Source organism: Buteo buteo, chromosome 29 (genome assembly GCF_964188355.1).
Source record: "Buteo buteo chromosome 29, bButBut1.hap1.1, whole genome shotgun sequence".
In the NCBI taxonomy this organism is placed as follows: domain Eukaryota; kingdom Metazoa; phylum Chordata; class Aves; order Accipitriformes; family Accipitridae; genus Buteo; species Buteo buteo.
Genome location: NC_134199.1, coordinates 5,558,078 through 5,583,936, shown reverse-complemented (window position 1 = coordinate 5,583,936; position 25,859 = coordinate 5,558,078). Strand labels below are relative to the sequence as shown.

At 35.7% G+C, this 25,859-nt stretch overlaps 1 protein-coding gene across 13 annotated transcripts in view; it reads right to left on the bottom strand.

Annotated features, from left to right (window-relative positions):
- RBFOX1 (RNA binding fox-1 homolog 1) overlaps positions 1 to 25,859 on the bottom strand; it is a 939,260-nt gene that overhangs the window by 76,372 nt on the left and 837,029 nt on the right. For 12 of the 13 annotated variants that reach the window (XM_075018323.1, XM_075018330.1, XM_075018325.1 and 9 more), the window contains 4 exons: positions 23,453 to 23,506; positions 17,751 to 17,843; positions 16,027 to 16,087; positions 10,097 to 10,150 (listed from right to left, as the gene is read on the bottom strand). In XM_075018323.1, the coding sequence (XP_074874424.1) occupies positions 10,097 to 10,150; positions 16,027 to 16,087; positions 17,751 to 17,843; positions 23,453 to 23,506 (262 nt within the window). The remainder of the gene's footprint in view (positions 1 to 10,096; positions 10,151 to 16,026; positions 16,088 to 17,750; positions 17,844 to 23,452; positions 23,507 to 25,859) is intronic. The other variant, XM_075018328.1, reaches the window with a different exon arrangement.

Below are 25,859 nucleotides of genomic sequence, written 5' to 3'. Positions count from 1 at the left end.
TGTTTCCAAACTTTCCAAAACACTCACTTTTACTAGAAGCACTTCTGCGCTCGGAGATTTCCCCCAAAACAATTTGCACAAAGAAAATCTGACAGAGCCAAACTGACAGAGATTGTGTATCACTGTAAAGCACAATTTCATCTCAGCTACCTCCACAAATGAGTAAACGAATGAAAACTCAGTATTTTGAAATTTACTCTCAATAAGTATTGTGAAATGCAATTACAATGCAAATGTATCAGGGATTCTGTCATCCAATGCCCAAAATGGGAAAAAAAAATGCAGAAGACAAAACAGGAAACATTAGCTATATGTTTGGAATACAATTCAACATAATCTTAAGCTGCTTTAGCATTAATTTACAGATGTAATTAAGGTTTAACACACAGCAGAGTTGTTTTCCATTCCACTTAACTGTATTAACTTTACATTTCATATATTACTTTATTACTTTACATTTCAGAATAGTTTGTCTGCCTGACTGTCCATCCTAACGCATGGATCTTCCTAACTTCGTTATTCTTCTAATCAGAGGAATTTATTCCTCTGCATAAATGCTATTAACTTATCTAATTATCCCACCCAGTCCTGAACAAACAACTGTTTTAGTGATGACCCTGTAGTTTGTGTTAAATTTTCTTCTGAGAAATTCTTAAGCCATTGCTTTTTACATATATTCATAGCTGGTATTTGAATTACAGTCTCAGTTTTATTCTATCAGACAACCATCATGCATATGGTAGCCCAGACCTCAGGTCCAGACAGTGCACACCCAGGCTGACCTGTATTGTCAAGTAATTGGTGAGACAGTAGCAGTAGCTCTAAAACAGCTGGTTTTATATCCAGCCTCTAAACCTACATTATACACAGTCTGGAGAGTTCACTCTGGTCCAGGTTTAGTCTTGTCCCCTGAAGCAGACAACCCCACCACACACCATTCAAGACTGTCCAAAAGCCAATCTGCGTGACATACAACAGTCAGTGTGCGTGTGGAGCCTCCAGTACAGCTCCCAGTGCAGTTTCTTGCAAACAGAATCTATTTCATGTGTACTAAACCTGCTCTGCAAACTCCAAGCCAGCATGTAGCAAGCAGGGATAATTGTCAGATTTACTTAAAAACCATACTAATGCTGCAAACTAATGTATTAACAAGACAAGGCCAGGGAGACAATTGTGGAAAAAAATATCTCCGTATAATATTTATGATTAGACAGTTTTAGGCTGCCACCATATTTATTTAGTTTATTTTTGGTCCATCACTAATCAGGAAGCCATAGAACATATGTTCACTAACCACCAGAATAACGTTTAAATAAGTCCAAGAATTATTTTTCCTGAAAAGATTGTCTTCATGATTAAAGCACAGTACTTAACTTTCTTTTTAGCACTTTAAAAATTGATCAATTATATACAAAATAAAAAATATTTGAACAAACATACAAGAAGCTAGAAGCAACGTAAGAACAAAGAAAGGATGTTACAGCTCCTGCTTGATCAGAACACTTTCTTTGGTTTTACTGAAGTAACATTTAAACAAACAAGGCAAACTGCATACTAGGTGAAATTCGGAGAAACATGGAAACATGGCCAGCAGATCAAGAGCTGTTGTTACCCCCCCCAACACACACACACTTGGTGCCAGCAAGACTGCACCTGGAATACTGCATTCTGTTTTTAAACCTACTGCCACTCCAGTTCAACTGAGATGTGGAGAAACTGGAGAGGATCTGTTGGAGTGAAACCAAGATGGGCAGGGGTCTAGAGCTCATGTCCTGTGAAGAGAGGTTGAGGGAACTGAACTTAATTAGTCTGGCAAAGAGGAAGTTAAAAGGCAATCTAATAGCTTTCTCTACTTGAAGGGAAGTTACAAAGATGATGGAGCCAAAATCTCATTGGAATCATAGCAGATGATAATGCAAAAGGTCAAGGGCCACTAACTGTAGCTTGGGAGGTTTAGGTTGGACATTAGGAAAAAGTTTTTCACTAGGAGGGCAGTGCAGCACTGGAAAAAGTTACTCAAAGAAGATCATAAATCTCCGTCTTGTCACAGAGTCACGATGTATACAGATTAATGGCTCACCTGATCTAGCACAGGTCTTAGTCCTGCTTCAAAAAGAAGGACTGAGTGACCTCCAGAAGTCAGTCCCAAGCCACATTTCTATAATTTTGTTAAGAAGTGTCTGGTCTAGTGTCAACAATATTATTTAATGGGTGTGAAATGTCCAGGTTAGAGTATGATCACCATTGCATTCCACAATGATTATGCTACATCTGGGAGGGAGCTGCTCAAACGTATTATACCAGCTCACTGGAGAAAAGAGAAGCTCCACAGAAGAATGCTCCTTCAAACAAAAGCAGCCTTAAACTAAACAAAGGTACGTATGTGAGATGAGGGGGACTACTTGAGTAGCTGGCAACTCAGCTGAACAGATCATTTGACTACAAAACTACATGTCAAGATGTAATCTGAATACTTTAACTTGGTGGCCATTGACTGTAATGCAAAAATGTGACCTTCACACTGCCCCTTATAGTCTCAACCATCTTGCTGTCATTTGAGTGGCATTTTGACATGTTGGATATAAATAAAAAAAATAAAATTTTCAAAATCATCGAAAGTGCACACCTAAGGTAAACTACAAGATGACAGCAAGCATGATGCTCTTCTCACAGGTGTTACCCTAGTTTCCAACCACTTGCAGCTCAAGGACTTCCTAAGCCCAAAGCAGCTTCTGTGTATTTAATAATGGTCAGTGGATTTCCCTCCCATGAGCTAACTCTAACATACTTTTAACATACGTGGTGTTCTGTGCTAGAATAAGGTACTACATCAAGTAAGTTGCAATCATAATCACATGTTTAATTATGGTTACACCTGGTCCTGTATTCATCCACCAACTCACAGAACACATGTTAAAGTAGAATTCAGGTTTACTCATGCACAGGAATTTATCATTCCAAGCCTACCTCATACACATTGTTTTATCTTTTGGTCAGATGTTATAAGACGAGCAAGTTTACCTAAACAAATCAAGAAATTTTCATAGGTGCTACCCAGCAGAACTACCACTGAGGCAATTTATTACCTAGCAGTTCAAAGGGGAAAGCAGGTTTTTGAGTTAGGACCTCAGAATGAGGAAAGGCATCTCACTCCTTTGTAAAAAACATGCAAGCCATGCAGGACGAACAGAGGCTAGAGAACCTTTGCCATACATTGGCCCTACTTTCTTCCTTAAAATACCGATTTAAATAGACTTTTTCTGTTCTTCTGTGTATTACTCCCTTTCTACGTGTTTTTTCCCTCCCAGAACAGCTAATATAACAATTCTTCACCTCGCCTTCCTGCCTTAACTTTGTGCTTTGCACTCATGCCAGCTCTATCAACTTGTTAGCACTGTTCTGTCATCTCAGAGTACTCTCTACCTACAATAACAACTGATATGACTTCCAGAAAAACAGTCAGAGATCCAACCTATCACTGGAGAACAGTGTAAGGCTAGTAATACTACACCATAGTGGGGATGCAGCACTAACTCACACTTAACAACTCCAAATCCATTGACTCCAAGTAGTGAGATAGGGTCAGTGTGGTTCTGTGTAGTCACCTCAGACAAGTTGAAGTGGGATATCTCAGTAGTATTAACTCAGGCTGACTTACAGAAAACTCAAGATCTATGTCTCAGCAAGACTGTACCAACAAGCAAACAGATCAAACACCCCCCCACCGCCCCCAAACACCTCCTTTCCCCTGTTTTGAAAGAACTCAGACTTTCAGCAAATACGCAGTTTCTGTTTTTCCAGATTCTATTTGTGCACAAATTCATCACAATCCAGTATCAAATGACTCCTCTATACCAGACTGTGGTCAAAATTCCCAAACCTTTACATTGAAGAAGGAGGAACTCCCTTCATAACCATTCTCTATCTTCTGGTATAAAGCTCTATCTACAGTTCAAGATTTACCATGAAATAATCAACTGTATGGAATTTCTTTTAGAGATCACATAGGAACAGGATCAAAGCCTAAGCATAAACGGTGTTATGAAATATACATCTAAACAGAAGAAACATGTTTAAAAGGGTAATACTGACAGTATCTGTGATTTTCTCTTTAAAATGTGTAGACTTCGATACAATGATAAATATAGGTTGATTAACCTTGTTCCAGATTTAAATCTATAACCAATTAACTAAATTAATCTTTCAAAAAATAACAGTCATTGGCATTATTCTTTGAATAATCCTTGTTTAGTTTCCATGATGGTACACATTTTAATGAAAAACTCATTATAATGTAGCATAAGGCATAATTAATTCTGGAAGATTTTTTTGAGTAAATAGCTAGTACAGATGCCGAATTCCATTTTTCTATCAGCTTTATTAATCTTTCATAAACCAGTATTTCCACTATAATGGCTTGTAACAGCTCTAAAGAAGTTTTAGAAATGCATTAGCTGTCATCAGTGGTGTTAATCTAACTAGGATGTCACAATTTGTATGATGGTACTTTAACATTATGATTTTGGAAACAACACTTACAGCTTTGTTTTATGCTTTGAAAAGGACCATCTATATATAACAGATGGAATATTAAATAATAATTATTTAATTTTTCTGTAGTTAGAAAATTACTTAACCTGTTTAGTTAACAGTGTTGAGTATACATTTATTTAGGAAAATCTGCTTAGTCAATGGCTAAGTTCAAATATAAGTGTACCTAATCAAATTGTAAAATGAATTAATCTATATAGTGACAGACAGGCAATTTTAACCAAAGTTATGCTTTACAGATATGGTACAGTGAACTTTTACCCTAGGATTAGAATTGCTGTGCAAGCATATAATTCAGCTTCACAAACTCCAAACACCTTCACTGGGAAGAGTTTCTAGGGTATTTGCTGAGCTTGTCCAAGAGTCATTTAAATTCAAAGAGAAACACTAGAAAGATGAAATGAATCCCAGGTGCTCTTACACTTCAGAAATAGATGCTTTAAGACAGGAACAAAGAGAATTAGTGTTAGCAAACATACAGAAATCCTCTCTTCCCCTGGATTCCTCTTATTTAAGTGCATGTTTTTATATATATAGTACTGTGGTATTTCCTACCTTCTGAATTATATATAACATTATTTTTCAAAGTTTTAAACAAACTTGTGAAAGGAAGTTTGTTACAAAATCTGCTGCTTGGAGGATACTGCTAGCTTCCAAATCCACAGCATGCTAAAAAGCCCCAGGCACCTAAAACTTCTCTGTCTTCTGAGGGCATATAAAATAGTCAAAAGCACATGCTCTTTCCCTTTCCTTCACTTTAACTGATGGGGAAAATTTTCCAAGCCACCTTGGAATGACAACTACTAACTGCCTAAGAACTTGGGTGCCTACAATAGTCCTCACTGGGTGAAGACTATTCATGAAGTGAAAACAACTACTCAGCTACGTAGGATGACTCTTGAAACTAGCTTCTGAAAAACTTCTAGCACTTCATGACTATTCAGGAAAAATAATATGTAATCAGTTGCTTAAGTGAAAGGAGAATGGGGTGTCTATTACTTGTCATTGAGCTGTGCTCCATGACCACTTCTAGCGATTCTTCTTCACTAGTCTTAAGTCCTTTCTTTCTCCACTGCCAACTTAAATTTTGACATTTTTGAAATATTGTTTGTTGCTTATGACCAGACAAGAATATTTCCTCATGCAGGTCACTGTGAATTCAACTGTTTTCTGAAAGAAGATTCACCAAATTTCCAGGTAATTTCTGTAACATCTTTTCCCTCACCTTGCATACTGGAACTGTCAAAAAGAAGCCTGTCCAACAGGTATGTGCCCTAAAATATACTATCTGCCACTTAGAAGGACAAAGGTTTTTTTAAATGGCCCTACTGTGTCTCAAGCTATCTGCTTTAAAGGACTGATCTGTTGTAGCAATATGGGTGCAACAATATTCTACATTCCATTAAGGAGAGTGCAAGACAGTGCTCCAAAATTCATCATGCCAAAAATTGAAAGAGGAAAAAAAGAAAGATCTGAAATAACTGAAAGGAACAACACGGAACTTTGCTTTCAGACTGCCTGAGGCTGAAAGGAAGGCTAGGTATTACGGATAAAATATACTTTATATAAAAACAAGTAAGCAGGTGGAAACGATATTATAACAAACCACGGAAACAAAGAATGTAACAACTTACAGTAAGAAAGTACAAGAGTACTCCTAGTAAAGAAACCAAACTGCAGATCCGCATTTTGCCAGCCATAGATGAGTGTATGGGGGAAGGTAACAGACGCGAGCTTAACATAGCAAAATTATGGGTCACTATGGGAAGGATTTTAAATTGGATGGATACACAAATAAATGAAAAATGTATCCCAGTTTACATGAAGACTTTGTGAGAGAAATCACACAGTGATTCTTACAAAGTTCCTCATTAGGACCTGCCTAAGACCTTGATAAATAGTTTACTGGAGAAGTTAAGCTGAAATGGAAACGATAACTGCATTAAGCATTTCTGTCTCATAAGGAGGCAAAGTACCTTAAATAGTATCCTTCTATTTACTAGAAGACGACTATGTGGACATAAGTCAATTTTTAGAAATTACCTATCAATTATGATAGATGGAAAAGTGAAATTCTGTGAAATGCTGAAAACGATAAACGCAAAAAATCACCGTCCTTTTGTTTTGTATGAAATGCCATTTCAGGACTTGCCAGCAGACCTGTGGGAAGGGCAGGAGGCATGCCAGTTAGCCAGTTCCCCAGCACATCCACAGTCGGCAGCTGTTAGGAAGACTTGCTAGGCCCCAGAATGACAACAGCAGTCTTCAAATTGCACTTTGTGAACGTGTCACTGGAAATCCATATTAATGCCACCACCTGACCTAAAGAGCCGTATTCCTGTAGCGTTCTAATTTACTACAGCATGAGCATTTCAAAGACAGAAAAACAGTCTTAGAAGGGCTACTCAGGAAGAAGAATCTATAGTGTTTTGTAAATATATAGTGTTTTCCAGTCCCCAAGTAATACTTTACTTACATAGTGTCTGTTGTGTATCTGCTATGTATCTCATAGTCTCCATTTTTAGCTGTCATGCGTTTCCTCAATAAAGGTTTTCTTTTACAGAAGTGTACATTCAGAAAAAAATCAGAGCTATAACAATCATGTCACTGGTCCTACTGTTTACCATTATCTTCAAGGTTTTAGGGTTGATTTACATTGCGTTCCTCCCTATTTGACTTTAATTGTCTGCTTCAAGTTGTCAGGACATAACTATATCTTAGATTTGCATTGCATTAGGGGATCTTTTCCTTTCTCTATTGATCTTGTCTTATGGAGTAATTTAACTCAATTCTAATTTTCTTTTGCATGCGGGGTGCTCTCTATCCAAGGAAGTGAGTTATGTGTATTCAAGTGGTGCATCTTATGAATCTTGTTAAGCTTTACCGCCTTATAGCCCGCACTGATGGAATATTTAATCACAGAAATGAGCTGGCAGATATGATGTACAATACGGTTAAGCCTTGCGGCGTGTGTCTTCACCGGCAATTGAGAAACGGGTGAATTTGCCATTCATCAGTGCCATCGTGACAGCTTTGTATAACCTTCTGGTTTTTTACTTATTTATGAAGATTAAAGGTACTTTAAATCAACAGTTTCTCTGCAAATGTATCAGCTTTATTTCAGAAGTGGCCACATTTTTCATCATTTATTAGGAGCTAAAGGAACTTCTTGCACTGACTATGAAAGAGTTGGTACAATTTTAACATGACAGTGTTGGAGACAATAATTAAACCAAATAACTAGAACTTTGGCTGTCTTAAAAATCACATTTCTAATTTTATAATCTTCAAAAGTGCAATTGCTTCTTCTCCAAGTAAGGTGGCGGGGGTGGACACAAAAGGAAAGATACGTCGCGGTATTCTATTACAGCATGCAAGAACTGCATTGATCTTTTACTGTCTCATTTTCTAACGACTTTAAGAGAGCTGCACAGAGCTTTTTTCTTTTTTTTTTTTAACTAAATTGCTTAAAAGAAAGTTTAAATGTCTGAGAAAAAATTATCTTTTAGTCAATACAGAAAATATGCATTTAATAACGCATTTAAAAAAAAATTAAACCTCTTGTATGTATAAACAGAAAAAAATCTGAAATACATGAAGTATCTTGATAGAACTTTCTGCATAGGTGTGGTGGAGTGCATGTCATAATTCATAAAATTAAATTAATACTCTTCTAATGGTAATTAAAGATTCTCATTAAGAAGGGCAAACACCTCCCTTGTGTTGGCAATAAAAATGCACTTGGGACTTTAGGAGGTTATACAAAAAAATCAATAACCTGCCATTTTATAATTAAAAGACAAAATAAATGTTAGGGAAAAGTCCAGTAAATTAGGAAAATTACCTTCAGGAGAGATTGAAAATATTGATTTTAATTTACAAACTATGTGAACTCTTCATGCCCTACTTCATGAGACAATTATAAGTCAGATTGTTAATTCTGCATACGTATTAGAAAATTGATTACTGTACTATGGGAATATTATTATATTTGTCATTAACACAAAGTCATTTATATAAAATGACTAATAACTCTGACTTTCTAATTTATGCAGGTTCAGGGCTGGTTCACTAACTACTCAAAGGAGATCAATGTTAAATTCCTGTTTTCAATGTAGGCATACATCAAGGAAGGAAATAAATTCTGCCTACGCTAAATATTGCAATTCCATGAATGCCAAGTTAGTATTTTTATTATACTCTGCCACTTTTATAACACAATACCCTAAATGGAACATTTTTGTCTATCTTAGTAGGCACCACTGGATGTATTACAGGCAGCTTTTTTAAAATAAATATCTGTTTGTAACAGTAGTCCTAGCTGGCAATTTTTATCTCTTGAAGTCCCTTGAACTAACAAAAGTTTTTCACCTTTGTCTGGTGGAGGCTTGAATATCTCCTTGAATGGAGATTCCCCAGCTTCTGTGGGCCACCTCTTCACATGCTTAACCAACATCTGTGAAAAATGCTTTCCTAATATCTGATCTTTACTTGCTGTAAAGAATGTATTCTACAATTACCTCTTTATTTTCAATTACCTGAGTGTGTGACAATGGGTAAAAATTTTCTTTTTTTAAAAACATGATTAGGTATTTGTATCCAGTATACACCCCCCCAGACAACTGAAAAACAGATCCAAATGGAAAACTAAAAAATTCCCAGAGTTTCCCATGAAAGTCATGGAAGACTCATCTAAGACTGTGAACCTAGGAAAGGAAGGCGACTTTATTACCTGTTAGAAATATTTGGAGTTACAGTGATTATTTTTGTCTTAGATGTAAATAATTAGCTTTCAAAAAATGGCTTTTTTTGGACTTCCTAGTAATTGTGTTTATGGGTGGGGTTAAAATTCCTCTGAAATCAACTGGGGTTTGGAGTATAACCATGTTTGGTTTCAATACTGTTGCTAAAGCACATTTAGAAACTGTTGCTAGCAATGACTGAGTTCAAATAGAAAAAGACTATATCTCATCAACACCAAATTGTAACTAGGATCAGAATTCTACCTCAGTGAAGACTCAAGAGGTAATATAGAGTATAAACACAGAAATTTTAAGAAACTGAAAACTAAATATAAAATTTAAAGAAAAATGTTCAAAAAACCCATTATGAACACAGATGTTCTATACTTACACATGTCTAGGTACGTATGTATGCATAAAATATATATTTATAGATAGACTTTTTTGGTTTTGTTGCTCACTAGGCTTAAATAATTCCTTGAGGAAAGTGACTGTACTGAAATATAAAATAAAATATAAATAAAATAAAAAAAAACAAATAAAAACTCATGTAAAACTGGGATATTGCAGTACATTTCATATTATACTATCTACTTTGCAATAAAAAGATATTCATATATCTTCTATATAAACTTTAGTATGCCCAGGTAACTGTTAAAATCCTGCATCACAAACCTGTAAATGACTTGCACATAATGTGAATCGAACACAGAAACCAAACCTTACACCAAACATGTATTTTGCATGTTTTTAAAGAGTATTAAAATAAAATATGGCACAGACAACTATAGCATAATCCTTACCTGCATAGAATTCTGGACTATAAACTGCACCAACAACTGGATTTAATTTCCAGCCTGCAGCAAACATAAAAACATAACTGAGTTAATACTATAATTAGTGAGGACAATAATAATTTTTTAATTTTACTTTTCTATGGAGGTATACAGATAAAATGGTTTCAAAAAAGGTCATTTTAATGAGAGTTGTATAGGCATCTTAGCTTACCAATCTTTAATATCAGACTGAAGTATGGAAATAAGTAATGAAACAAGGCATTCTTTGGACATGTAGTACTGGGATAAATTATCAGGTGAATTACCTTGGCTGCAATGCACAGTTGCCATGGACTTATTCCCTTAACTTTTGGAATTAAGTCAGAACTAGTTCAGGTATCCCTATATCACGTAGTACCAGAGTAGATCAGTTCTTTTTCATTGCTCTAACTCTCTGGTTACAAGCCAGAGAGGCCAAAACAGTTCATTTGCTGGACATAAATATTTCTGATAAGCACGTGTTAGTGTAGGTTACAAGGCAATCAAATAATCTGAGCATTTTGATTCTCCTCTGTGAAAAATGAAAGCGTAGACACTGTATGGAAACGCCTATTGTGACAGGAAACAGATTTGCGCACTGTAGGATCCCAGTCAAACGCCTGAGACCTTTTTCCATTTGCATTTGTACATCAGACTGCGCGCCCTGAAACAGGACGACTACCGGCAGGTACCAGAAGTGACTGTACCGCCTGCGTTTACAGCTGATAGATGCTGTTAGCATGTTGCTATGGAGTAGCCGGCACGTAAGAAAATGCTGCAGTCACGTTCTGCAAAGCTCTTAAGTGGTACAAATGCAGCCCCTGCCTTTGTCTTAAATGATCTCTGTCCTCCCACAGCTGGCATAAAACCAAAGCACAGAACCAACAGATATTCTGTATCACGCGTTCTGGCCAAACTCCAAAGAGTTGCTGTCACGTCCTTACACCCGACACGGCATTTCCAGGTAAGCCTGGGGCGCAGAGGCTCCCTGCAGAAGCAGGGCCTGTATTCAAAGCGTATGTGATGCTGAAGACAGCAACGCTGAAGGAACTGAAGGGGAAGGGGTGAGAGAACAGCAGGAGAAAGCACTGGCAAACTCGTTAGCTTTCTCAGCCGATTATCTTTGCGTTTTGCTCAGCCACAGGTGGATCCACTCCAAACTCCACAGAACATCCCCCCACCCAGGCCCTTTTTTTCTTTAGTGTTTGAACAATTAGTTGAAGTACTGGGACTGAAAAATTAGGGATTTTCCAAAAGCACATTTGAATCAGAAGAGTAGGAAGCACCACTTCTAATTGGGAATAAAGGAAAAAAACTGAGAAAAAGCATCTTTTAAACTCAAGAACTATAGTATAAATAGACCCTACAAGTATGCTGCTGGAAACAAAATGCCATCAAGACATGGACAACAAGGCTTTTCAAAATCAGAAGAGCCAAGATTAGAGGAATATAAATGCAAACTGTATTGAGGCTTGTTTCTGCCTTGGCCATATCATGTAATGCAAAAGCACAGTAGAAGACCGTAAGACCATAATGCATTATAAGACTGAAGAAGTGTAATACAAAAATCTCAATAATAACACAAAAGAAAACTATTCCTACCCTTTAAAAATGCTGTTTTCTCTATCTGATGCACAGTAATTATTTACCAGTAATTAACTGTTCAGTAACTGAGGTGAGGGGTGGGTTTGAAATGCAACTCATTAATAAGTTCAAATAGAGCAAAGAGCAGCATTGCATTCAATCTGCTCTGCGGAAATAATTGCAGTTGCTATACAATTATGGAAGCTGAAAAATGGCCAACCAAGAAGGGCTAAAATTACTTTCCTCCTGAAAATATCACAGGATTTTTACCTGACCCTTCAATTTTACATACTACAGGAATATATTCAGGAATGTCGTGGTATAACAAATACTCTTAGCCAAGCTTTGTGTGACAGAAAATCATCCAAATGTTGAGACTTTCAGTGAAAAACTAACTTTTTATAGCTTAGAGACTATTTAATATTTCAAATTCCTTACTTCCTCAAAAGACCACTGATCAACACCATCCAAAATGAAAGATTGGACTGAATTTCAGATCTGTCAGCTTTTGCTGTCAAAGCAGCTGACAGACACCTCTCAGCTTCTAAGTTACACTAACAGCGCCACAATTTGGCTGAGAGAAAGAAAAAATCTTGGAAGACACAGATTGCTCTTCACAGCTGAAAGCCACTCTCGTATTTCAGTTCCTTACCTCTCTTTCAGTGACGGCTGTCTCGTCTAACTTTTTGAAGCTTATACAGGAAATACTTCATTCATCGTGAAAATAACAGTAATTAAACTTAGCTTTATCTTGTCAGCTAGCAATGTGCTGGCCCATAGCTGTGTGGGTTAATCAAGTGTGATAGTAGTTGATGTATCCGAGCGAGCAGCTGCCAAGTAACTCTACTTCAGCAGCTGGAGGAGGCAAATTCTCTGCAGTGGGTGTCATTTTGTGCATTTTTCTTACTGTCACAGTATTAAACTCCCCCTCAAGTTGAAACTATAAACACTTAAACTTAAAAAACAAACAAGGAAACGAACAATCTCTCTGCCTGCCCCCAAACCCCACCCTGTACAGTCATCCGAAGAAATGCACGTTAAGCGTGCTAAAGGGAAGGAAATAATCGTACTGCACAGTGTAACAAGCTTTGGTAGAAAGTGGGGCACAGCAATGCAGAGAGGATTATTTTCACTTCACAGGCCAGACAGGCATCCGTGGCCGGAGGAATGCTTTGACGGGAAAGAAGCCCTGCGACACCATTTGCTTTCCTCCTGTTTGCCTACAGAGGGGGGAGGAAAGGGGAATGGGAGGGAATTTAACTGTGGTTATAGATTCAAAATCACAGCTAGTGACTAAGTTGAGATCAACAGAAGGCTCAAATTCAAGGCATCACAAGTATAAACTTTAAAACATATTTATCCCCCTACTGATCTCTGTTTCATGCCCCTCATTCATTGCTGCAGTTCTCTGAATCTACTTGCACATAATTCTCTATTCCCTACAACACTTGGGTGAGCATCCTGAATTGCACTATGGGCATCAGAAGAAAGTGTAACTGTGAACAGGGTAGGTTGGAACATCTAAAAACGTCTCCGAAATATTTTTGCCAACAAGTAGAATTCCTGACACTGAATTTATTCGCAAAGAAAAGGCAGTTTCATCTCCAAAGCACATCACAAATATGAGGTGAGCCACCAAAATCATCTTGTCTGATAACAAACTTGCACAAAAAAAGCTCTCCTAGCAACTGAGCATTTATTAACTGCTCATTTTGAGAATCATCAAAAGTCACAGCAAAGCATACTTATTTCAAAAACCATCTAGGACACAAAAGCTAACCACTTATTTGAATGAAGCTGCATATATTAAAAAAAAAGTCTAGGTTTTTGTGCTTTAAAAATCTACTGACTTTTGCAATCCTATTAACAACATGAGCCCTGTTATCAACAAACCAGCAGTATTCAGGAATGAAAGACAAAACAGAGTGTATCGTATTTTTAATTTACAATAAATATTAGTGCCTGATGTTTTCATATAATACATGTCCCCCAACTACGTTTTGAACACCCGCCAATAACATGTCAGTCACCACATACTCTTTGAAAAACAAAGCCACACATTAAAAAAGAAGTGGTTCTGAAGAGAAAGGCATGTGCAAACAAGAAGTTTCTGGCTATCTGCATCAGAAGCATCTTGCAAATGTTAATATGGTCATAGAAGGACGCAGGAAAACTAGCCTTATATTTTATTTGAGAGATGAGACCTTTACTTTAGACAACAATAACCTTTAATAATCAGCGATAGCTCTGGTTAATTCCTGGCAAAACGATAAAGAACTAGAATCATACAATGGCAGGTTGTACAGATAATACAAGCACTGATTAAACTAAATGAAGCCTCTTGCACATCTACACTTCATTCTTGTTGCTTGTAATGATTATGCAAGACGAACATGATTGTCCTTGTGTGTTTACTTTAGGAGCCCTCAGACATTAAAAAAAAAGTTAAAAAAATCAAAATGTATGAACTACAACCAGAGTTTGTCTTGGTAGATACCCATCAAATGGTGTGCAAAAGAACATCCTACATGCAACACCTTGGATGTACGGATTCACAAACATAAATGCTAATTTTTATGCACTGAACAGGATATTTCATACTTTTGGGGAGATCTAGTCCAGATGGGACAGGATGGAAAATGACAGGCAAAACACTTCAAGTGGGAAACACTTAACAGCAGATTTTCATCATTCTGGTTTTGGATATTAATAAATGATAACATATGACCTAAGTAATCCTGCTGTGCGGGCAGGAGACAGAGATGAACATCCTCTAAAATCAGATTCCTAAAATCTCACATCTCTATTTCCAGCATTCCCTTCCTTCAGCACTGGATGTGCTGATATGTAATGTGTTATCTGCTAATTAACAGTTTTGTAGCCTTAGGATAATATGAATACAAAATATACACCATCATTTATAACAAAACTACTTTTATCCTTTTATCGTTACAATATAGCAGACAAAGTTCATAGGATCATATCCATATTGTTAATTTAGCTCGTTATTGCAACAAAATCTTGTTATGTGATCCAGTCAAGCTTTGTGTCTCCTTCATTAGATTCACTGAGATGTTTCAAAGCCAGTAAAAATGAAGGAGGTTTTCCCATCTGCACCATTTGCCAAGTTCCACAATTATGTACAAAATAAGGAAGAAAACAGTTTCTGAGAAAGCATGAAGAATTTCAGACTTTCTTCTCCAGATCATTTTTAATTAGCTCAGTTATCACATGTCAAATGAAAACTATCACTATACTTTATTTTTACTGTGGTAGGAAAACATTGACTCTTTCAATAAAAAAAATAAAGCCACTGTTTGCCCTGGGTTTTAGTAAAACCTCACTAATGAGACCTCAGATATAGAAAATAAGATCCATTATATTTCAAAATGGAAAAGAGTCTGATCTACCTGTGGAAACCTTTACTGATGTATGTGCAGATTTCATCTGCTTTCTACTGGATGGGAAAAACTAAAATTGAAAAGCAAATAATTATAACTACACAGTCTAGTAAAACTGGAAAAAGTAATTGCAATTAACTTTAATTGATGTATTATTGTTTGATGTTGTTGAGTTAGGAACTTGTTAGAATTTTCTGAACTAGCAAATGCAAACAGCTCAAGCACATGATCAAACATTGCCAAAGGAAACATTGTTAAAATGTATTCCTTTCAAACCCCTCAAATATCTATGGATTATTTTTCTATCATTAATGTACAACATTATACCAACTTAGGTCAGTATTAGAATGAGGTTTTTTTTTAGATAGCTTGGAATTTAGATTTTTTCCAGGGGAAAACAGCTGGAAGCAGCACCCAATTTCAGTTTGCCCTTTACTTCTAACAAATTGTGGAAAGAAGAGGCAGAAAATTATCTTTGACTAGATGCATGTCTTCGTACTAAAAAGTATCTCATGCCTGACAGAGACATTCTTCTTGCTGGTCTCCCTACCTCCCTCATCCAAGCAAAATCGTATCCTCCGATTAGTTCATTCATCGCAACATTAACACTGCACAAAGCTAGCAGAGAATAACGCTTTCCTGTCAGGTATATTTTCCTATACAAAAGCCACTGTGGTTAAAGACTTAGATTCCAATCAGGCCAAATAATGCATGCTATGCCCACATGGCTGTGAATTAGCTGCACTCTGCACAGACGGAATTTATGCCCAGCCATATGATGTTTTAGGTCGCCGGACAAAGCCTGAGCCCAAGGAAATGCAGGGGATGCGGACTATGACGCTTCATGAGTAAATGAGTCCACCCGTTCAGCAGAAGAGTGAGGTTCCACATGCAGTGACATTAAAACAAAGCACTGAGATCTCATGCACTTACCATTCGTGTAAGGGTTGACGGTCTTTTTATTTGTCATTACACGTGCTGTTGCATTATTTACCTAAGCACATAGAACACTGGATTAGAAAGGGTTACAGGGAGGGTCCATGTTACTATTAAATGCATGCATTATTACTGCTATTAGTAATGTAAAAATAAAATGCAATTTAATTTATAGAAGGCAACAGGTGCATAACAAAATCATACTATTTATAATTACATTTACTTTCATAACCATTTTAACTTACAAATCATTTCAATAAAGCAACATCATATCATTTAAACTTTAATAAAAAGACATGAAAAGCAAATTAAAAGGTACTGCATAATTTAAGACTTAAGAGCATGCTTGTATTCCATGATAACACTGATACAATAAATACTCAAAACAGAAAAAAAAGATTATATGAAGGAACATGCAGTGGAGTAGAAGGGAAAGAGACAAGGTACAAGGAAACAAAGAAAATGTCAAAAAAAGGGACAAACGAATTTTAGCAGTGTGCAACATAACCCTTCAGAAGAGAAGTACCATTGGAAAAGCAACATCTAGCATTCAACACTTGGAACAAGAGCCTTTTTCATTGCAAGAATTAACAAAATCATTCAAGCTTTAAAATCACAGCTAACAAAAGGATAAAAAGAGGGTGCATTATTTAACACAATATGGAGTTAACAATCTGAGTAAGATGTGCACGAAGTCATATCCTCAATCCAATCAGTGCCTCCCAGGCTTGCTTAAAACGTACACTCAATTACAGGCGTACCAATATAGAAAAAAATGTAGCATCAAGAAAACTTAATACAACAAGTCAAAAAAATTCACGTGGTATATCAGCGCTAAATACGTGAAACGGCAGATGGACTTCTCCACTTACCATTCAGCACCATCGCCAGCATGGGTATGTATACAGTTACCATGGTTACTGAGAGTTTGGTGAGGGCCCTAAGCGCTACCGTCGAAGGGGGAAAATGAAAAGGCAAAATATGCAACATCTTACTCAAAAGACGACAGCATTTTCAATTGGTATTTTTTTTTATTCTAACAAATACGACTGAGGCAGTATTGAAGGGGATCCAGTGGTGCTGGGTTTTTAATAGATACGAATGGCTCAGGCCATCCAGCCAAAGCAGCCTGATGGTTTCATTAAAAATTAAATGTTAAAATTGGTCGGTCTCTAGTCTGGCTTTGTTTCTTTTTCTTGTACATCTTTTGGATGCTTCTTTCCCAATCTGAATTTTTTGAAAGCCACTGTGGATCCCGCATCAACCCTGCAGAAAAAAAAAAAAAAACCAAAACAAAACAAAACAAAAAAACCAACCTTTTGTTTGTTTTTGTTTTGTCTGTCACACTTTTTTTTTTGTTGTTCTCAATTTTTAATTTTTTTTTCTTTTTTTTGTTGGCTGGTTTTTGGAATCTACTGCACCCATTGATTTACAAAACATCCAAAATAATAACTTCAAAATATTAAAGCTTTCATTTTTTTTCAATTCTGTCATCCACCTTTCAGCAATAATGATAATAATAATAATAATTACAAAAGAAATAATAATAAAAAACCCAAGTAAGGCCAGATTCTCTCTCTTTATATATAAATATATATATAAACAATGGGAAGGGGAAAAGGGAGCACACAGAAGACACCAATGATGCATCTGAAACAACAAATGAGAGTGAAGCAGACATTTATAAAAAAGATGAAAAGGAAAATATTTTGAACATGCACCTCGATTTTACGGCCCTCTACCACGGTGCCGTGTAATTTCTCCCTCGCCCTGTCCGCATCAGCACTATTTTCGAAAGTTACGAAACCAAATCCCTGCATGCAGGAGGGAGAAGGGGGGAAAACAACATGCACATTATTATTTCAGTCAATGACCACTTGTTTGCTTATGTTCTCTCTCTTTAATTTAATATTTTCTTGTCCTTGCTTCATTTCTGTAACATGCAAATTAGAAAAATTATAATTGTATTGAGATGTGCAATAACTAAGCGACAAATGTGAACAAATTTTTTCTGTCATCAGTTAGATAATACCCTCTGAGAAATTCAAAGAATGATACCAAAAATACCTTTCTACATGTCACTACAGAGGAAAATAAATCTAACAATAAGAAAATGAAATTAAAACAAATTACAGTGTCTTCACATAGAAAAAAATGAACTAATGAGAAAAGAAAATGAACCACATTTTAATGACATGCAGATATCTCAACAAAATAAAAAACATGTGCACAAAATTCAACACTGAATGTCAATATACTCTAAAACATTGCCTAATTAATCATGCTGTTGTGATCATAAGAAACATTGTTCCCATGCAACACTAGGGTAACTTAAACTTTTGTCAAACTATACAGCCTTTACTTATTTTTTTATAAAAGAAAAAAAAAAAGAAAACCACCAACAAAACAAAAGTACTTTTTGAACAAAGTATAAACTTTCTTGTATTAACAGATCAAATAAAATCACATGATGTGAATAGAAAAAGAAACTCTGATAAAGGAATAAAAATGTAAACGTTTTGAATAAGTTTAACTGGTTCATTTACTATTTACGTATATTACTTTCCACATATAGAACATGCAACTGGTAAAACTCCAGAATCCCGTGTTAGTGGGACAGGAGAATACTCAACAGCTATGAAATTCTGCTTATGACAAATGCTTTGCTTTATAATATTAGGCTAAACAAACATTTCCAATCCTACTAAAATTCTCTTTATTGTGCTAAGTTAAATTAAATACTGTTTACAATGGCAAATAGTTTTTAAAAAAAACAGACATTGAAAAAATTTTAGAAACATACACCAACCCTTTGAAGTAATTCTTGCATTAGCACTACAATGCCTTTGCATGCTTTCCCAAAGTTTTCTGAACAAATAAGCTGCTACATCCTTGGTGTGTCATAACAAGAATCAGTTGCAAGCTATACCTGGCCGCTTTATATATCGGCATTGCTGCACATATTTGAAGTCCTACTACAACATTTCTTTACTGTTACTTTAGCTTGAACTATGAGGTAAAGCTTTCCTCTGTTCTGTTCCTCAGCAATAAGCCATGCACCATGTCTCCTCAGTCTCCAGTCCATTTGCTAAGTTTTGTGGTCAGTATTCACCCACTTACTCTCTGGAGTTCTACCTATTATGTAAATAGTAATTGATTAAAAAAAAAAAAAAAAAAGGAGAAGGGAATATATTTATACATTTATTTATACATTTTACACAAAGAGGAGACCAAATGTGAAACTAAGGCAAAACCGACACCAAACATCGAGAAAAACAATGGACATGAACTACAAAACTAATTAATCAACAATAGATAAAAAAAGTTAAGAAACTATCAGGATCATTATAAGGGTTATTTGGGTTATTTTACCTACTCAAACACCACATTTATTTATGCCTGTTTACAACATAGAAAGTGACATTTATGTACGGTAGCAGTTTATGTTCCATTCTTTTCAAAGTAGCTTAAACGCACTGTCTGTTGCTCTTTTTTTCCCCTCCTGTAAAGCCATGCTGAAGCCTGAGCTCAGAAGTGCTCTATCAGCAGTTCCACTTCTAGCTGAAGCCATTCGCAAAACTCCTGATTCCACACATTTTCTCCACTCTACCCTCCACAATTTTAGCACAAAGCCACGACCTTGCTTGTCACAAGACACTGAGGACGTAAGTCTCTTCTCCCCAAAGCACCAGGAGTGTTGAGAGAAAGTAAATCCCCCTCCTCAGCACTAATCCCTATGTTTTCGATGCCTGCATAGGCTTTTCTTATACCTAAACCCATCCTCAACTTTAAACTTTTATTTCTTCTTCAACTGCTTCCTCCCATCTTGTAAAAGCTCTGTAAAAAAAGCTCATAATTTAAGATGCCGTTAAGAAAATTTCACAGCAGCAGACATCACGGAAACCATGGATCCAAGGAGCCTAGCTCCAAGCAATAGCATAAATTTCCCCCAATTCTGTTTGTTCTCCCCTCTCCTCCTTGCTGAACAGCTGCCCCTTCTCAGAACTGCTAACATTTGGTGGGAGTTGTTTAGACAAAATTTTGAATCAGTCTTCTTAGCTCACAGCACTGCCAGTTAATTTTTCTCGAACAACTAAAGGGAAAGATAAAACCCTAATTATATTAAAAAATTAGAAAAAGATATAAAGTGGAGCCACAAGCCAAGATAAGACAGGAACTTCAAAGACTCTGAAAAGAATACTCATTGTAATTTTTTAATTTCTTATGTTGTACTTATTCTTATAATTAACACTACTTAAATTAAGCTCTTATTATTTAGGCAAATCTTTAATTTTACCTAGCTGACACAGAAACTCGATCACAGAACATAGATTCATTCATCACACATTCAGATACCTACAAAAACATGTTAACATTCATTTTATATGCAGCTGATTCAACAGCTACTTTAGCTTAGAATACTATGTATTTTATTAACTGGTAATGTAAATTTCTGCTTTTTATATTTAAAGTCAGTCAAGTGATTTAATAGTAGCCAAGTTAGTATAAAAGAAGGTTCTGTTTCAATTTGGGAGGTGCTTTGGAGCTCTTCTTATTTGAAGGAATATATGTTAATATAATATATACTAGGTATATATTACTACATATACACACAAACAGATTTATGAAAGTATGTATGTAGTATATAGCTGTATAGAGCATTAATTTACAACTGTAAAGAAATGGTACTTGTTGACGTTCTTGTATCTTTGCAGCCTTGCAGTTGTGCCCAAGACACAAGCCATTCGCAGCTCCATGGAGAGCTTCAGTGTTGAAACAGCGCAGTAGCATTAAAATATCCACAGTAATGGAAGCTATATTTCAAATTGTCCTTCCAAGATGAGTGGTAAATGCAGAGAAACGTAAGTTACCAGCAATTTTTAATGTTACTTTAACCAACTGCTTCAAGATTTGGCAAAGGTAAGCCTTATTTATTTAACACAGGTTGTAAGAAAGATCTACACCAAAACAATACTGAAATTCTTGCAATTCTTATAAAGAGTTTATAAAAAGTCATCAGTGTTGCCATACAATTCTAGCAAAGTTATCTTAATTAGTATTATGCCCCCAAACAAACAGAAATTTGTAGTATGAAACTTGTATTATTTTAGGGTTTCTTTTATGGAAAGACACCTTTCTGCAAAATTATTTTATACTGCATTGTGGTGCTGCAGCATTAAGTTTTTTGAATATGCAATTCCATTTTTCTTAATTATTATGGCATGAAAATGAGCTTAATTCTGATGTTTTTGCAAGAATCTTTTTAAACATTAATTATTGGACTACAAAGAAATAAACAAAGAGAAACAAAAAAATTTCTAGCAATTCTTTTATGCCAAACTGCAGCTAGAAACAACTTTGAATTTTGATCCTGCAGACTTTTTTACCTGTACTCAGTTTGAGACCACTTAGTAGTCCTTTCAGTTTCAGTGGGATTTTATGAATACATAGATAAGCACTGCCAGGAATGGGACTTTAATCTGGTGCATCTTAAATCCTACAGAATGGACATGAAATGATCAGATTAAAAAAAAAAAAGAAAAAAAAATATGATGTTCTTATTCCTAATCCTATTTTTTAACTTTTTATTTAGTTGAGAGAATCATAGGGTACTTCTGCAAATCAAAATACTATGTAGCTATACCTGAAATAACTCTAAACAAGATGAGAAGCAGCATACATAAGCAATGAGATGCATCACAAAACTGCTTTAAGTATCTTCAGCAGTTTAATCAGAGCCAGCTTGGATGCACCAACACAGCACTGGATAGTGCAGAAGTATTTAATAAGAATAGGTCTTAGAGTCTCTAACACTATGTAGTGACATTACAAGCCTACCTAGGAAAACCTCTTCCTTGGGAAATCCTTTCTAGCAGTTTGTTTTTAGCACAAGGCACTGGGATATTTGCACTACTGCAAGATCACTGTTAAAAAAAAAATCAATTCAGAAATACCTCCTCACCCCATCCACAAATACTTTAAAAAAGCCTTATACTTATGCAGTCTGATGCAAACGTGGTGGTTAAAAGTCCGACATGTATAAGATCTAATGGCTAAACCAATGTGTAGACCACCACCGTGACGTGTGTCCTCAGTTCCATCCCATCTTCAACAGAACCAACCAAAGGTGGCAAGTGTCCCACACTTGTCTTTCGACATTTGACAAATGTCTTTTGACATTTATGACACTATCCAGCAGAAGCAGGTTCTGGACAATATACATCTTTTGCAAACACTATTGAACAGGCAAAATTTAACGATAATAAATTTCAGCCAGAGTAGGAGATTCTAAGCTACAAAATAGCATACATTTTGGTTGTTTACTGAAAAGGTGGTAAATGTTCCAATTGGGTTTGGGCTAGCAGGCAAGGGTACTAAAATTAATGAATGTTAGAATAATTTTGGAATATCAACCAGGAAATTTCAGCCTTTTTCTTTTTTTAAAGGTGATGGCTTTAACTTTAGAATATAAATACAAACACATTAAGAGAAAAACTAACAGAATTAAAATATATCTGATTTAAGGGAGATTTATGATATATCTGGTTCTTAAAAAAGGACAGATTACAGTATGCCTATAACAGGAAAAGAATTCCATCGCAAATAATAAATCATATATGAGAGTTGCAGAAAGACTGAAACACTGGTGGATAAACATTCTAGTGTGTCTGCCATGGCAGGAAAAGGAAAAGGTGTCATGCACATGGCATACACATAAACCCTGACAATGCACCTGATATCATAGCTGAAGTATACTGGGCTACAGTTTTCCACCAGATAATGATGCTAATGCAGTCATAGCCTATCTTGCTTTATTTCTTACATATTGAATAAATTGAAGTATGCATTTAAGGCAAAGTCATTTTCAGAAAAAAATAAATGTTTGCAATACAATAAGAACACTTTTCATCAAATAAATGTTAAAATAGATTGTTTTCAAAGGGTTGGTGTACTGAAGCTTTAACTAAAGAGGAAAACATCTGCACTTAGATTATCTGGAACAATCACATATTTTCTCAGCTAATTACTAAAGAGGATAGTTATTAGGTATCATTATCATCTTTCATTTCAACAGGGGAAAAAATACCTGTACTAATACAAACCTGCCTACAAACATCTGTAAGTATGGACTCATCTTATAAAATAAACAAGATAATTACCGTTGAAGAATAAAGACAGCAGAAATCAACGTTCCCATAAAACAGATGACAGTTTGGAGTAGCTAAAATTACCCCCTTTAAGAGATATAAAATGAGTCCAATGATTTTCATGCTACTTAGGAAACTGAATGACAGCTCAGAAGATGTTTTCACTAACATGGAATTTCAGGTGTTATTTTTTACAGCAGTGCAGTTGTTTCCTTTTACTCATATAAATATTTTAAACAAATTAAAAAATTCCATGGGTGAATTAAACTGCTTACCTTTGAGCCTCGCTCATTAAAAATAATTTCAACATCTAAGATTTTACCAAATTGCTGCAAAGAAATAGAAAAGTTACATGAAAATAAGATAACTTCAACACTTCAATCATATACAGTACAAATGTTTGTTTCAGAAAATGGTGCGCCACATAAAAAAGTTAAAGAATATAAAACCAAAAATAGTCAAGCACCAAAAAAGTCACACTGAAGAGGAGCGAGATCAATATTACAACTAAATCGCATGTATCATTACACTTGTCGCTACCATTCCACATATGCATTTATGAACTTCAAGTTCACTGACACCACCTGACAAAAAAGAAATTATCATTAGACTGTGATCACAGTGAAGTGAAAGTTCAAAATTTCTTTTTTTTTTATTTTGTCTTTGCACACAGTAGGTTACTTCTTTGTGATCCATTCAGTCCAGCTGCCATCACCGGTTTTTTTATATGTAATACACTACCGGTTTATTTTGCTTGGAGTGTAATAAACATCACTACCAAGACAGGATTAATGGCTGCGTTAACATTGCCGCCCTCTGGTCATCCTTCCCTCTGAAGAACCTTTGTTTCAGAAGACCTTTTGCAGCTGCTTTCCAGGACAGGTAAACCAATTTGGTTACTTCTGCTTTACAGGAATGAGATTAAACCAGCTGGGAGTTTTGTTGCTGGCTTCAAGGAGTGAGGATTTCTCTCCACCCTTGTTGAAAAGGGATAACCATTACTCCCTAAGCAATTCTTGTCTTACTAGAGTATAACTTGGAAAACTGGAATGGATACTTACTGTTGGGGATTTTTCCCTGCTCAGAATTGAACTTCTATGATGGTATTAGTAGTATCTGTCACTACTGTTGACCTTAAAATAGCACTCACAATCATCTAGGCATTGTTCGCACACACAAAACCTGACCACAGTTGCTATCCCAAAGAAAAAGGCTCCATTGGATTTGTCTTAGTAAGAGAATAAATGTTTGACTCAGGCAGCATCTAGTTAGAAAGCTTTCTGATACGACACATTTTGTGATGTGACACTCTACTGTATCAGTGGGTCGTTTCTGTCATTTCATATGTCATTAACGTACAGTATGGATCAGTATTAACACCGATAACTGACACAATATATTAAACAAAAAGGCAGAAATTAGAGGCAGGCAAATGAAGAGTAATCTGACAAGAGTCCAAGAAACTGCGGAAATGAGCCTATACTCCAGTCTTTTAAGATATAATAAACAATTTCAGGCTAGAAGGACAGTACTCCTTCTCTAGCTTTCAACTTGGTTATGAAAAATCAACCATCATTTGTTATCCCTTGGCTTATTTTATGTTCTTGCATTCACCATTTAATTAACATTTTAACTGCAACTTTAGCCTATAAGCAGACAATGACTTAATATTTAAACAATCCTCTGTTGTATTTATGTCCATGTAAAAAGATCACCTGTTATGTGTATAATATGGTCATGATGCAGCATTACCATATTTTGTATCAGGTACTTCAACTCACACTTGCAGAAACTTCATTTTTCTATCAATTCAGAAGCTAAAAGTTTACTATTACCGCATCATTCTAAAGCTGGAAAACTCTAGCCATTCTCAGTGTTAGTCTTTTGAGACCTAAGACTTAGAAATATTGAAAAAAAAAATGTTTTTATTCACTTACAAATTACTACAATACCTCAAAAAAACCACCCCAATCCTTTCATTTAAAGTACTTTCAAATAAAATCCATCTATTTTAAGTGGTTTGTTTAATTTAAATAAATTTACATATTTTTCTCTAGAGGGTTAATTATTATGCCTTCTGCTATTTTGCTGATGAGCTACAAGCTGCATTTCGGGGAGGTTACTTGTAGTGAGCCAGATACAGCAAAACAGTCACTCTCATTTCCCAGTACTATACCAGGATTCTTTTTCCAGTGACTGTTTCCTTCACTTCATAGAAATAAATACTGAAAACCACAATGTCTTAACTCACATACAAAGACATTAGAAAAACTTAAAAATCTGAACTGAACATGAAAGATGGAGATAAGTATAGTGCCATGAAGTACTTGATGCTGCACTCTATAACACACTGTAACACAGAGGAGAATTAAGTTTTAGTGAGTCAGAAATAAGAAAGCAAGAGTAACAAAAATACTCAAGAGTACTAACTTGGAAAAGGAAAAGCTGGGTTCTAATAGCTGATGAAGTACTATTTCTAGATTTTATTTAGTGACATTTCAAAATAACCCAAGAGTTCTTGGAGCAGGGAGAAGAAACCCGGTCTAACCTCTCACAGTTATGAGCCTTGAATCAACGGCACCTATGAGATGTGTGAAACACAGCCGATTAACTTGAAGGTAGCCAACGGCTTGGGTAAAAGCAAAAATTGAGAGACTTATAGAAAAATACTGGCAAAAACTT